We start from the raw sequence: 15,182 nt of genomic DNA on the forward strand, positions 1-15,182 counted from the left end.
TGAGCACAACCCATTGAAAATATTTTTCTCTCAATGCTGCCTAAGGTGGGGGAACTACTTCCACATTGGTATTCCTTGGGAATCTATGATTGGTAGCTAATGAAGCATTTCCCAGCACATCCCCAAAATAGAGAATTAGTGAGACCCATTAGCATCCCATCTGATTTGAAAGCCATGAATCTGTCCTTATGGCGTAGAGATGGAGGGAATAACAGTCTTAGGAAGAGAGGAGCTCTAGCCTAAACAGAAGACCTAGAACACAGTTAATTGGACTCTAACAATTTTCAGGAGGATAAGCTACCTTCATCTGCCTCAGTGGGATCTCAGAAAGTCCAGTTAACTAGGGTTGAATCACCAATGACAAAAAAATAACCCACAACGTACAGCTTCTGGAAGACACATTCCACTGAGTTGCTTCTCATGACTTCACATTATCATCAGAATTTAAAAGAGAGAACCAATTAAATTTTTAGGAGGCAAACTTGAGATCTATCAAAGGGCCATGGCAGTGTGTTATAATATAAACTAAGACTTTAGTACTTGAACTATGTTTATTGAACAAGTTATGTTTTTAAAATTAGTGTTAGTTAAAAGGTAAAGATTCCTACATCCTGAAGAGAAACTGGAGAAGAGCAGTAATTTTAAATGAGCGCTGTGGGGTTCCTCAATAGCCCTTCAGATAGTTATCTGACGTCTTACAGTCTGAACACTTTGTGCCAAGTGTCCTCAGTGTGTGGTGTCCCCTTGGTGATTCATCAAGAAGCAGCAGCATCTAAGTTGGGACAATGCAGTAGGCTGTTTCTATTTCCTAATCCAAATTATTTTTGTTTAAAAGACTGATGTCTTTTTTTTTTAATCTCTGAATAAGATTCACCCCCTCCTTAACCCTGTTCTGCTCTGGGCCACAGATGTCCCAGGAATTTTCTTCTCTACTCTTCTTTGAGGGCAGCAACAAAGTTCTGTTACATGCTAGGAAGCCTAAACTATGTCCTCTGGGAAGGTCTTAAAAAGACATTCTAATTTTGTGGGTCCCCTTAGCCACGGATGTGGGTAATCACTGAGCAAGTATCCATTGAGGTTTCCTTCTTCATTTTAGGTGCAGTAGAGAGATGAAATAACAGATGAAGCTCCAGGTATTGGAAGGGAAAAAATAACGCACACATAAGCAAGATAATTTCTGATATTTCTAAGTGCTGTCAAGAAAGCAAAAGTATGAAATGTGGCTGAAAGGCTCTGACTGGCAAAAGCAACATTAAATTTTGTGAACAGAGACATCCTCTCAAAGGCAGCGACATCTTAGCTGAGACCTAGATGAGGATACAGCCGAAGGGTAAGTGGGTAAGACAGACCCTGGATTCTACAGCAGAAATATGAATATGGTTGAGGAATGAAACCAAAGTGGGCCTCTGCAGCGTGTCATAGCTCACACCAGAAGTGCCTCTGCAGCGTGTCATAGCTCACACCGGAAGTGCCTCTGCAGTGTGTCATAGCTCACACCGGAAGTGCCTCTGCAGTGTGTCATAGCTCACACCGGAAGTGCCTCTGCAGTGTGTCATAGCTCAGACCGGAAGTGCCTCTGCAGTGTGTCATAGCTCAGACCGGAAGTGCAGGTAAGGCCTCCACCTGCATGTTGCTCTGATAGTTGGTGTTCCTCAAAGGTGATTATCAAACACCAGACCTGAGAGGAGGAATCAAACGTTAGGCTTTTCAGACAGATAGTTGCTAAGATGTAAAAGTGAATCACTTATCCTGGATAAGTACCAAGGCAGTTGAGCCTTCTTGGAAACTTATATCCTTAATGCTAGTCATTCTTAAATGGCCATTGTTCTAGAAGTATTTAGAGAACTTTGTACAAACAAGCAAGGCATCTAACCTGAATTAAATTCACTGAGGTGACAAAAAAAAAAAAAGCCCAACTTCAGACTCAATTAATTTCTTAACAGTTCATTTTTTAAAACAATGAAAGGTGTTTTTATGTATTAAATAAACACCTCCAAAACACTTTCTTCCTACGAGCTAGACACCATTAGTTCTACAAATAGTAAATATTTTACACTTACAATCAGCTCCATGGAATGGAACATATGATTATGTGTATTTCCCTTGTAAGGAATCAGAGAGGAGGTAGGAAAATTAATGAATCAATGCAAAACGTTGCTTTAATTTTCTAAAGTGAGTAAGAGAGCAGTAATATTTTCTGTGGGTACCAAAGGCTGTGCGTATTGAAAAATCAGTATTTAGTTATAATTTCTTTTAAAAGTTTTATTAGCTCTTTTAACAGTTCCATACAATGTATTTAAATACTCACTTCCTAATGTTGGAAAAGTAACTTATTGTAAATGTGACGTAAGACATTTATAACACATTCAAAGTCTATTTGAAAGGATTGTTCAATATCAACCTAAATCCTATTTGAGTGGATTTAAAAAAAAGTACCAATCAGCTTCAAGCTCTGTTACATGTTTCATTAAGACATACATTTCCAAAGTTTACTTTCTAGTGCAGTGAGAAACATCCCTGTTCCCAGCAATTAATGACTGGCGCAGACGACTCCGTCTTAGCAGGTCAATGAACAGTAATTATCGAAGAAGTAGGCTGGTCTGTCAGGCCATTGCTGAGACCTCGGCCTGACTGTGCCTCTCTCCTTCACAGAACACAGACTTTCCATAACCACAGAGCAAAGGATGCCATGCCATCACAGCAAATATTTGTTAAAACACAGGGTATAATAGCAGGCTCTTAAAGAAAGTACTCAGTAACTGAGCATTCATTAGAAGCGAACGACAGGAGATCATACCGCTCCAGCTTGCCAAAGACATTACCTGTGTGTCAAAAGAAGTGTTTGCCACCAGCATGCTGAGATTGCATGCCAATGATTTGAGCAGGTGGTCATTAGGGGCTTTTTCTGCAAGCCAAATCATTTTCTCCCTGAATAGCTTGGTGAGGTCCAGGCCCTAATTTCTCTCTGAACTAAAATTACCCCACTACAAATAGCTAAGGTTCCTGTCCATTATGCCGAGGGAGGAAGGGTAGCAACAGAGCTTTCTCAAACTGGGAGGGACTTACTGCACTCACAGTCTTTTAGCCTGCCTTATTGGATAAACTCAGAGAATCTGCTTTATTGATCCAATTTGAAATCTCTGTTAGGTACCTTCTTCCTTCCTTACAAACAGCATAATTGAAAGCATTGTTTTGGTAGACTCTTCTAAGAAGACCACATAATCACCGTTTAAATTAGTCCTAATTCATTTTACATTTGCTTATTTTACTTCCCCAGAACTAATTTTTTTTAACAATTAGAACATCTGAATTTTAATTACGTTACCATCAAGAAGCTCATTAAAGTCACTTAATTGGCAACATTTCCAAAAAAACCTTAGCTGGGTTTAATATATTTTAAAGAGTTACTGTCAAAGTATAATTTCACCATTACAAACAGCTTGGCAAAAACATTTGCATAAAGATCTGTCAGCTTCTGAAAAAAATGCTTAAATGTTGGGAGAATCAGATTCGTTAAGTCGCCTTTCCTGAAACAGCCTACACATGGGGAGATTGTCACACACATTCATCCTTATAACCCCTGAAGTACACACTCCATGCCAACACAGGGAGTCAGTAAATGTTCCCTGGAGGAAATAAGTAACACACTTTGTACTCTGAGGTAGAGATATATAAAAAGTCAAAATACCAGGAGAAGTTCCTTATTCGTCTGAAGCTTAACCAAATTTCTCATGGGTCTGCTTCTGTTTCCCCACTCTCTCTAAGGAATATTAGATTATCATTTAAAACTTTGAAAGTTTTCTAAGTAGTTCTGTGGCTAGTACCACAGGGGGGAAAATCTCTTGGTTGTGATAGGTGTATATTTTGTATACGCAGCTTGTAACATTAGAACTTCCTTTCCTAATACATCCAAGAGTAAAATGTAGAAAATAGAAATATTACATGATAGTTTTTAGAATAAAAGAGATAGAGAGTTCTAGAGGCATCCTTTTCATTTGGTATTTTAACCTAAAACAGCCCCCCTTAGTCCTTTACTGCCATTCTCCTTTTCCAAGCCCAAAGAAGAATCTGGTAAAGCAGAAGAAAATGTGAACACTAAAGAATTTCTAGGGAAACCGCTGCTGTTCCCTCCTTCATGTATCGCAATGTCTGGTACACAGCCAGATTCTACAAATGTCTGTCGAATGAACCTGTTAATGAGTGAACATACATAGTGAAGCCCTGAGGAGGTCCTGGATGTTTCTATCCAGGGGCTCCAGCTTGGCTCTATCAAGGGCAATGTAGAGAACCTCAATCCCCCGTGAGTATAGAGATGTGCACTCAATTAACGGTTGATGAGCTCTCTCTGTTAGTATGTTATAGGACTCGGACTGTGCAGGCCACTCTAGGATAGACTGCTCACTCCTGCTCTCTGTGGTGATATAACTAGCCTGTATGGACCACAACTCCACGGTGCTGGTGTGGTTCAAGCGCTATATCTTAATTGCATTTAATTTTTATTTATTTAAGATAGCCACCAATGGTTAGTGGCCACAGTAGACTTCCACAGTGTATAGAGATGTGGAGAAATATGCTATGTTGGAAGAAATTCAGATCTTATGGAGGCTGGTGACTGGAGAAAGGCTTGGGAAAAGATTTATGAGAAAGATTGTTCAAGGCTCCATGTATCAGGCTGTTGAGTTTAAAGATTCACTGGTACGTGGAGAGACTCCCTGGGGATTTCAAAGTAGGGAAACAGCCTGAATAGATTTGTCTTTTGGCAATCCTGTGAGGACAGAAGCATAGGTCTGAGGCTCCAAGTCACTTTCTATCTATTAATATAGAAATAGCTTGGGTAAGACCACAAAAGTGTGCAGTTTGTTGATGTAACAAGATTTCCGAGAGTCATCTTGTTTGCAATTCTTAGAGTACCACTAGGAAATACCTAACTGAAATTGAGGGGGGCAGCATTCTCTGTGGCTCGGGACACCGGTCACTTAGTGAAGGGAGAGAAGGCCGTCTGGATTTGTAAAGGTGCCTTCCAGCTTCCCTGCTTCCCAGCAGCTCTGTCACTGTGGGAGGAGAGGCTATGTGGCCAGAGTGAGAAGCATGATTCAAAACAGGGTAGTAGAAAGGATTGAGAAGTATTTGGGGGAAAAAATCTAAAAAAAAAAAAAAAAAAACCCTGTGATCTATGAACTATACAACCATCTATTCCTTGCTTTGATTGGTTCTTCCAGATGTAGAAATGAGAGGAGGCTTTCAGACATGGCACCTTGTAATCAGAAAGAAAGAGTTAAGTTTGGGGAGAGGAGAGAGAACACAGGAAAGTCTGGTGCTGGGAAACATACCTTCTAGACATCATCTTGGTGGATCCTTTCAAAGTCATTCCTGTGTATCTTCTGGTGTCCTGGTGTGGCTTAAAAAATTTCTGTGGAAATCACATAGTTGGCAAACTGCCCAAAGTTTCTAATCAATGCTGGACATTGTAGCTTTCTAGTCTTCGAAATGAAGACTAGATGGATTGTAAAACTCCAGGGAGACCTTACAGATGTGAAGTTTCCACCTTCAGATACTGTTGTCCGTTTTATCTTTGTTAGTTTAATTTAATAATTTGCGAATCTGAGGCAGAGTTTATTACTAATTCTACAGAGATTGAAAGTGATCACTTCCAGATTTAATATATTTCTTAAAAGGAACCCAAATTCAAAAGTTTGGCTTTATCCTCATCTAACACATTTGGATATGCTGGAGAGATCTTTGGAATTAAAGTTAATAAGCATTTCTTGAAAGTACAGCAGAAAGTGCAGACATCTCAGACTTGATTCACTGTGTGACCTGAACTGTACCTTTCTATACACAGTGCTATTAGTCGCCGTATTTGGGGTTCTCACTACAGAATCCAACACTGTATTCTACTCTGTGACCATGTATTATGCAGGTCTTTTTCCTATTGGGAGCATATCTCACAATATGACGCAGAGCCTGAAATTAGTGCACACGAACAACACACCATAACCACCTGAGCATATGACTTTATTTCTGTCCCAAATGAACAGGTGACAAATCATTGAGTCCAAAGCGAAAGGCACGGTCCCCCTTTTTTCTCCTTTCATGGAGCATGAGAAAATGTAAACAATACCCAGCCTAAACTTCGGAGCCCTCCTAAATTACTAGCGGCCTTTACAATATTCATGGTCCAAGTCATCCACATGAAGCCTTCACACTGTGCTACGTGCTAATACTTGCATTGGATCAGTCTGACAGAGAAAAGCACTGCTTGAGGAAGTGGGTCATGTGAGTGTATAAGTGGTTCTGGGAGCGCCCAGATGATATGCCATGGTTCTGGTCAGAGTACCACTGCAAAACAAAGGAAAAAACATGTTTAATTCCTAGAGCCAAGGGGGGATGAGATAGGGAGGGTTATGTCCAGGAAACCAGAAAAGGAAATAACATTTGAAATGTAAATAAAAAATATCCAATTAAAAAAGAAATACAGAAAAACAACAACAACCACCACAGAAACCATCTAGCGTTGGCTTTCCTGTGCTCTAAAATCAGGCTAAGTTTCCTAATGTTTTTGGAAGATTGTTTTAAGAACCCTTGAATAAAATTGTTTTCTGTGAACATTTGGAGTAGGCAAAAGTAGAGTTCTTATTAACATCCAGTACTGTTTTGTATTCCTTAACTGCAGGTTTTATATTCTAAAGGATGAGCTGTTCTAATGGACAGGAGTCTAGAGATTAGAATCAAGAGACTTAGGTCCGAGGACTGGTGCATTAGGTCTGTTACTTTGGTTCTTGGGCACTTGGGTTTTTCATTTGAAAAGTAGAAGCATTATATTCAATTTTCCCTAGGACCATGGTAGCTCAAAAATTCCACAAGGTTTTTGGCCTGTAAATCTAATTCTCTGTTTCAGAAAAGCCCATCATGTAGTATACCATATGTAACCATAAATACATTTTATAGGACTTCAAAACATGTAAATGAAAAAAAGAGAGGGGAATAACATAACTTTGAACTTTATTGTTGGAATCTGAGAGATTCCAGTAAGATTATTGTCTTCATGGCATAAGTGTGCAAGGGTCATGATGTAATGCTATACATTTACAGAGCTGAATTTCTCTTAGGAAGTCAGAATAAACAAAGGCCACAGAAAAGGTCATCTCACTCCTTGTAAATTGCATTTTAAAAATCCAAACTTTACTTGAAGATGAGAGACTCCCTTCCTAAAGTCCTGTCCTATCCAAGTAATTAAAAGAAGAAAATATATTCGCTGAAGCGAGGAGAACATGGTTACCAATGACTGTCCCCACTGTTGGTCTTACTGCCTCCTCTAATCTCATTTTGCATTCTTCTTGCTATCTGGAACACATGTGCCACACATGGAGCGTACACAGAGGAACTGACTCTCTAACTCTGAACGGACCTGCAGGAACTCAGGCAGTCACTGAGATTTTAGGAACATTCTACAATTGTTTCTTCCTGAATAGACTGAAACTGTTAGCTGATCTGAGCCTCCGAGGCTGTAGGAACTCTGAACATGTGCCTACATGGTTGCCCCAGGACTGCAGAACTATCAGATATTTGGGGTGTTTAATCCTGTAAACTATCTTATTCTATACAAAGCCTATACGTGGGGCCCTTGAGGGGCTCCAGAAAAAAGTCCACGATTCATTTAGTAATACTCCGCTCTTTCTATTCTCTAGTCATGTTTTCAGGTGTACACACACACACACACACACACACACACACACACACACACCCTTTCCTTTAGCTTGGTAGTCAAAGGCCACGAACTAGAGTAAAGCAGGATCATGTACCATCGCCTGGAAATCCACTTGTGCGTTAACCAAAGCTTTAGCAATCTGTGCTGAGTTCTGAAAGTGCACATTATCTGCAACAAAGAGAGAGAGAGAGAGAAAGAGAGAGAGAGAGAAAGAGAGAGTTAAAGTGCCGCTAAATACCAGAAAGCCTAGAGTGACAATGCCCTGCCTGAAAATGAACACCAACAGTTATGCAGTCATGCATTTGACATTGTCAGCAGTGAGCGATCGCGCTCAGATATGGAAGTGTCCCTGACTCTTAGGTACTGACCCTGAGCACAGGCATGGGAGGATGCTTAATGTTTCTTAAACAAAGTGATGCTGGCTCAGTATTTTTATGTGTAAGAGCCTTGCTTAAACCTCACCATCTGCTGTTCCGTGGATGAGAAGATAGTCTACATTTCTGAAATATTCTGCTCTTGCCATCACAGTTGAATTCTGGAAAAGGAGAAAAATTAACATTTTAGTTGCTGCAAGTTCTAATAGAAAACTAGCTAAATCATTGTGCAATGGACTTCGCACCAATACTGAAATTATGTATTGCTTTGGTTGATAAATATTTAAGAGTCAGAGCAACACATTTTCATCGGCATTTGCATTACTCCCATCTGATTCTTACTTTGAGAAGCTGAAAGTTTATGTGTCATATGTTACATATGAGTGAGACCTTAGGCATAAATGATACCCACTCAAGCTGTGTAGGCGTTGGGGGTGGGGAGGAGAGATGAGAAAAGGGAGGTTAGGGGAGAGGAGATAGGAGAGAGAATAGAATCCCCAAAGAGTAAACTCTCTTTCTAGTGATGCTTTCCAGTTAACAAAAGATCATAATTTTTGCCTGGGGATCCAGAACTGAATTTGCAAACTCTGAATCACTGTTTTAAAATTACTTAACACGTTCGAAATAAATTAGTGACCTAGATACCATGGGAAATGCTTACTTTATAGTGTTCAAGATTATCATCCTTTGTTGGGAGGCCCATGAATCTCTCCGTGTAGATAGAGGCTGGAAAAAGACACAGGAACATGCTATTTCCACTTTATACATGTCATTTCACGATTACATAACTCCTGCATTGGTAAGCCTCCTCTGGTTCTCCCGGGTGGAGACTCTGAGGTACACTCCTGTTTTAACGGATGCCATGGTTGGTCTCAATGACGGTGTCACTTCTGCAGCTCACCTCAGTGAGGTTCCAGAAACAATGCGGAAACATTATGGAAACATGCGTATCTAAGCACTTCCTTTCACAGGCTGCTTCTAAGCTCTTTCCACTTGCTCTCCTTGGGGGATGTGGAGATGGGAACGGCCTCATTATATCTGAAAATAAACTGCAAAATCCACCTCCTCTGGTCTCTTCACTAGTATTTTGCTTCATCTGGGATGAAAAACATGTCTCCCAGATTTACTTGTCTCAACATCACACACACATATTCAAACACACAGCAATCACATACCTTTCTGAATAAAGATTCTCTGTAAGGTATGAATGTCTCATTGTCATTCCAGTGTGGAAAAGAAAAAATAGCAAAAGGCATATATATGCACAATTATTAGAAACAGATAAGCATTCTACATTGGGGTTAATCATGGAAACAGGCACACGCAGGAATGGATTATCTCCCAATTTATATATAATATAATTCTCTCTCTCTCTCTCTCTCTCTCTCTCTCTCTCTCTCTCACTCACACACACACACATATATATATATAGACATATATAGACATATATATACATATATATATATACATATTCCCTCTGCTTTGTGAATAAAGGTGCTGTCTCCCACAGTGCAGAATAAAGGTATAAAGATGTATTCCTTGGCCCTGGCTTGACTTTGCAAAAGAAATGCTCAAAAGTAACCACTGTTGGAGTTACATGCCTTCAAACACAGAGTTGGCTCTGGTGTTAAAATTATTTTTTTCCATAAGAGATCAAAGTTTGTTGGAGAAAATATATAGGATCTGTGAAGAGTCCTTTTTCTTTTTAACCACTGAAAGTTAAAGCACGATAATAATGAGTTACATGAGCAACCTCATTTATAGATTTTATATTTTCCCCAGTGATGCTGGGGTGAACTTTACTGCATAGTTGGTTTTCTTAGCAACCTCAAATATAAAGTAATTATGTGCTAAATGTTTTCATGGGCAGCATTTATGAAATATTTCCATACCGTAGTATTCCCAGCTGGAGACTGGAGCCACTGCTATACCACATTTGAAAAGGCCAGTTCCGGACGCAAGGGCTAGGGATGAAACATAACCTCCGTAGGACTGTGGAGACATTGTTATTGGTGAGCCTCAGATGCATGGTCAAAGGCATCTCTGTATTTTTAAAGTTAGTCTACACACAATAAGATGGCGGGGAGCTGAAATCACTTGTAGAATAGGTTAAACGCCCACCAGTTACATCAGCAGCAAACTACTATAATAACTTTATTTCTGATAAATCAGAAAGCAATTCATGGCCTGATCAAAGCCTGAAAAGAGTAGGCAATGTTCGAGAGATACTTATAATTATCAAAACTCTTTTTTTTTCTTTTGGATCTTTCTAGCTAGGTCTTTATTAAAAAACAAAACAAAAAACCAAACCAACCAACCAACCAAGATTCTACTTGAAAGAGATGCACAGAAAGGAGGAGTTGTTTCCAGAATGTAAATGTAAGATGCTTTCTAGCATTCACGAAAGTCCTGTGAGGTAAACTTTGAAGCTACTGTTTTACCTATTTTATGAGTATGACATGGCTGGAGTTGTAGGCTATGTCATTACACAAACCATTTTGAGGGATTCTGACATGCCTGGGGTTGTGTGCTATGGAGGATATGGGCAGTTTTGAGAAATCCTGACATAGCAGCCCAAAAGAAAGAAAATTGGTGTCTTTAAGGAGGAACAGGAGGCAGTGCAAGGAAGAAGACGGTAAAGGAGAGAAGCAGAGAAACACAAGCAGGTCCATTGTTAAAACTCATGAAATACAGGAGTGGAAGCCCAGCTAAGAATTCTGTTGCATTTTGCGCTTAAGTGAAGAATCCTCTAAGTAGTTTATGGTTTGATTTTTCCATCTCTGGGGAATTTTATTGAGGGTCTTTGGCTGCAAACCACAGAATAAAATAGGCTGCTCCGATTATACTGTGGCCTCCTTATATTTGGAGGAGAATTAAACTAGGTTTTAATAAGGGAAAATAGATTTTAAGAGCAGAAGGCACATTTGGGTTCAAAAATCATTTTGGTAAGTGAAATTGTCTATGTGGTTTCAAATTCACTTATGAAAATAATTTGCTTTAATTAGTAGGAAGGACAGCAAGAACTGCTCCTGGATGGCAAGGTTTCCCTTCCTCTTTAGTTTCATTTTCAAATGAGAGCAGAGTAAACCTAAGACCTTCGTCGTTCAAGGTTTTGTGGGAAATGAGTGTTTACTAAAAAATAACACTTGGTGTGCCCTCTGCTTTCCATGTTTCAGAACAGAGAATACATGATATGACATTGTAGTCCCTAGTACACAGTGAAATCTTCTCAAACATCCGTGTTCAAAACCTTACACATTATTAATGTGTGCCAACTCAGGGATTAAGTTACAGCACCTTGCTCAAATATGTATATTTTTTTCTGTTTTCAGATAGAATGCAAATATTGTCTACTAATAGCAAATTCATTCTGCATCCGTAGCACAGCACGAAGTTCGACTTTAAATCCCCAGGCATCTTGGAAAAGCTATTTCTATTGTAGAAATAAAGAGGGGTAGAAAAGAACCCGTTTTGACTTTTTCTGCTCTCTCATGAGTGGGGATCCTCAGTGGAGTGGGAGGTTGCTGTAAGAAAAGTGCCCACAGAGCAGATTGGCCAGGAGAATTCTAGAATGGTGTCCTTTGCACTTAGATGCCTTGCCATTTTGTTGACATGAAGGATGCCTTTAGAATCATCCCTGGAAGGGCACAGAATTTTAAAACAGGGGTATGGATGCTCATACATATCGGGGCATTTTACCTACCAATGGTAACACTAACTAGCCAACACTTTTATGGCTGAGGACTGTTGTTCCACACTGTGTGCCTTGTTCATCCAGCCCCCACCCCTAGCCCCTTCTATGCATGCTTTTGGTTTCTTTTGTCTTCTTTTGTCTCCCACATGTTCTCAGAACCGTGGAAACATGATCTGGCCTCAGGACATTTGCACCGGCAGTGACTTTCCATCTGGACAACTCTTCGCCCTAAAAGCAGCTGGCCTCGTGCCTCACACCTCATGCCTCTTCTTCAAGTCTTAACTCACTTCCAGACAGCCTCTCTAGCCTTCTAGTTTCAAACCATTCACTTACACCCAGCTCTCCACTTCCCTCCTTTCTTGTTTTACTTTGCATTTCTGAATATCCCTTGCCATCTCTCAACATTTTGTATTGTACTCATTTATCTTCCTCTCCCACTATTCTCCAACTTCTTGAGTACAGAGTTTTGTTTGTTTTGCATATGGATCTATTCCCAACACTGAAAATATGGCCTGATATGCAGGAGGGATAAAAATACATATTTACTGAATACATAATTCCACTGTTATCTCCTGTAATTCCCACAGTGACCAGGGAAAGAAATCGCTGATGCATTTTTATAAAGGAGAAGCTGAATCTCACACAGTAGCTGTAGAATCAATAAAAACCGGAGGTAGGGCTCAAACCCAGAAGGCCTGCCTTAGCAACCCATGACATTTCCTGTTTCCCCCACACCAGGGCAACTTCTCTTGGCAGAAGTAATATAGTTTAGCATGGTCCCTCATTAGAAGTGTACTCTTTCTACATTTACATCGTTCTCACATAGCAATTCAAATCGCTTATAATTAGTCACTGCAAGAGAAAGGAACTAAGATTAAATAATGAGCTGATGCTTATTCAACACCACCTGGCTGGGTCTTCACTAACAAAGCGAAGCGAAGCCTGCAAATGTAGTTTCTTTTTCTAATAGTTTACGCAAACCTCTCCCTGTTCCTGAACAGTAAGAATAATTGCCTTAATTTTTCATTGCACTCAAGATTTTAACACATGTCATAGGCTCTCTTGAGCAGTGGTGCGCATTTAAACCTCTTCCTGGCCTTCTGTCCCACATACCAATAGCCTTTCTCTAGAGTAAAAACCCAAAGCGGCTCTAAGTATTGGCAAATGGCCCAAAGGCAAAACCAACCCCAATTGGAAAGCATTATAGTGAACGGGCATTTCTTAAACGCCATGATGGAGACATAACAGATATTTTGCAGTTGATTAAAATGAGGGCTATAAATCTTTGGTCATGTGACCCACATAATGAAAAGTAGTGCCAACAATGCTCCTTTCTTCTTTTAAAAAAATCTGTATCTGGAAAGAAAATGTAGGATTTGAAATTTATTGACAAACCAATTGTAGACAGCATTTGTTGGATTGGACATGACCTATTTAGCAGGCTATACAAATGCTTAATATTATCCAGGAAAGGAGACAACTTCCTTTCTAATGTGAAAATTAACAGCTGAGAATCTGTTATGATCAATTCTTAACGTCTTCCTCTTTCATATCTCCAGTTTCCAATAGGTTCTGACTTACTAGTTTTTAAGGGAACCATAAGACAATGGACTCTTCCAAATGCCTGTTCCTCTGGCTAATTGCAGTGCAGAAATTTGCAATTTGTCCTTAGTACTAATGTTCTAGCCTTGCTTTCTATTCCCAGACCACCTTCTATCCTATGACATTATCTTTCTAAGACACCAACACAGGTGGCTTTATTAAAGTCAACAGCTCTTCCCATTGACAGAGTCACAAAACTACTATTAATATGCATTTGTGGGAAAAGAAGGAATAAATAATTGTAGAATAAAATACTCGTGCTAAACAAAAAAATTTTAAAAGTTTCTTTCTTAGTCTTCCATGGGGCCAAAAATAAACTATTCTAAGTAAACATCTATTTCCCAAACTGTTAGAGCATAGAATATTTTCCTGAAAAAAAGAAATTCTCCTGGTACGAGTGAGACAAATTTTGGGAGAACACAAAGGTACAGGATTAAATTCAGTCTAAGCAATATCAGAGATGCTTGACATGGCTGCATGGTTGCTGAATATCTGAAGGAAAAAATGCTGTTAAGAAAGATACAATCCATTCTCTTGAAGAACCTCAATACTTGTGGAAGAAGCAGATGGCTGTTCCTTTAAGAAGAGTACAGACTTAAAGCAACACTATGATTCTTGTATTGGGCTGGATCTTCAGGAACAAGTGGTTTTCCATTTTAGAGGGTCAGGGTGAGCAATGGAGGAAGTACATGGAAGCGTTGCTAGGAAGTTTATGCTGTCATAGGAACAGCAAAACACAACTGTAGTTTGGCTATTCATCAGATCTGGGAGAAACAGGATTGAAAAGGTGACAGGAGCAAGGTTGCCCAGGACCTGGGACACAAGGAGACATAGTCACTATTTATTATATTGTGATCACCATGGAGTATGGAAAAATAACACATTAAAAATGGTGGTGCTTCACAGCAATAATGAAGCGTACATAGGTCCATGCTAGGTCCTTTGCATAAATGTTATGTTTGTTTGCTTGGTGTTTTTGCGGGCCTCTTAACAGTGGGCATTGGGGTGTCTCTGACTCTTTACTTATTCTTGGGACTCTCTTCCTTTTACTTGATTACTTTGTCCAGTCTTGATAGGAAGGTTTGTGCCTAGTCTTATTGTATCTTTGTATTTTGTTACTGAATGTTCTGTTGAATATATATATATATATATATATATGACTGAAAAACCAAAAAAGCAAGTCAAAAAATACTTTAGAATGACAACATTTTAAACAACATTGGAGTTGTTGAGGCTTTCCCAAAGTCAGTTAAAAAGCAATTAAAATAACTTAATTGGAAACTACCCAACCTAAGCTCATAGACCAAAAGCATCAGCAATTTCTAGATTTGATCAGAAATGCCAATTCTGAGCCTTAGTAGACACTGTTGTAGTAAGGATCTGGAAGCTGTATTTTAATAAACTTTTTGGGTTAGGCATACACCTAACATTTGAGAAGTCCTGGTTTAAGGACTCATGAAGAAGCTCAAATTAAGCAATGTCATCTGGGATAGTAATAGCTACTTAGCAATTTGAAGTGGAAAAAGAGTTCACTGATCAACAGAATCTCAGAGAGAGGTCTAAAGATAAGAAGCAACTCTTCTAAGCTTTCTAATTTGGATGACTCAGTGCATGATGAGATCTTAAGAGATGATGAAGACTTGTTTAGACCATGATAAGGTTAGTTTGGAGTAAATTAAGAATGATGCCCATGGAAGTTGTGTCCTGAAGGAGAGACGACAGATACGCAACTGAAACATAAAATTTAGAAAAAAAATGGGCTGCAAGTGGCCAAATTCTGCAACCAGATCATGCTTGAAACCCC

The 15,182-nt window shown here is 39.4% G+C and overlaps 1 protein-coding gene across 3 annotated transcripts in view; it reads right to left on the reverse strand.

Moving 5' to 3' along the window:
• Positions 1 to 5,994: 5,994 nt before the first annotated feature.
• Fap (fibroblast activation protein, alpha) overlaps positions 5,995 to 15,182 on the reverse strand; it is a 68,874-nt gene continuing 59,686 nt past the window's right edge. The window contains exons 22-26 of one of the 3 annotated variants that reach the window (XM_039104225.2): positions 9,975 to 10,074; positions 8,744 to 8,808; positions 8,171 to 8,243; positions 7,745 to 7,876; positions 6,214 to 6,339 (exon numbers count right to left, since the gene is read on the reverse strand). In XM_039104225.2, coding sequence (XP_038960153.1) covers positions 7,779 to 7,876; positions 8,171 to 8,243; positions 8,744 to 8,808; positions 9,975 to 10,074 — 336 coding nt within the window. In that variant the 3' untranslated portion in view covers positions 6,214 to 6,339; positions 7,745 to 7,778. 3 annotated transcript variants of the gene reach the window in all.

The sequence above is a fragment of the Rattus norvegicus genome, chromosome 3, assembly GCF_036323735.1.
Source record: "Rattus norvegicus strain BN/NHsdMcwi chromosome 3, GRCr8, whole genome shotgun sequence".
NCBI classification, from domain to species: domain Eukaryota; kingdom Metazoa; phylum Chordata; class Mammalia; order Rodentia; family Muridae; genus Rattus; species Rattus norvegicus.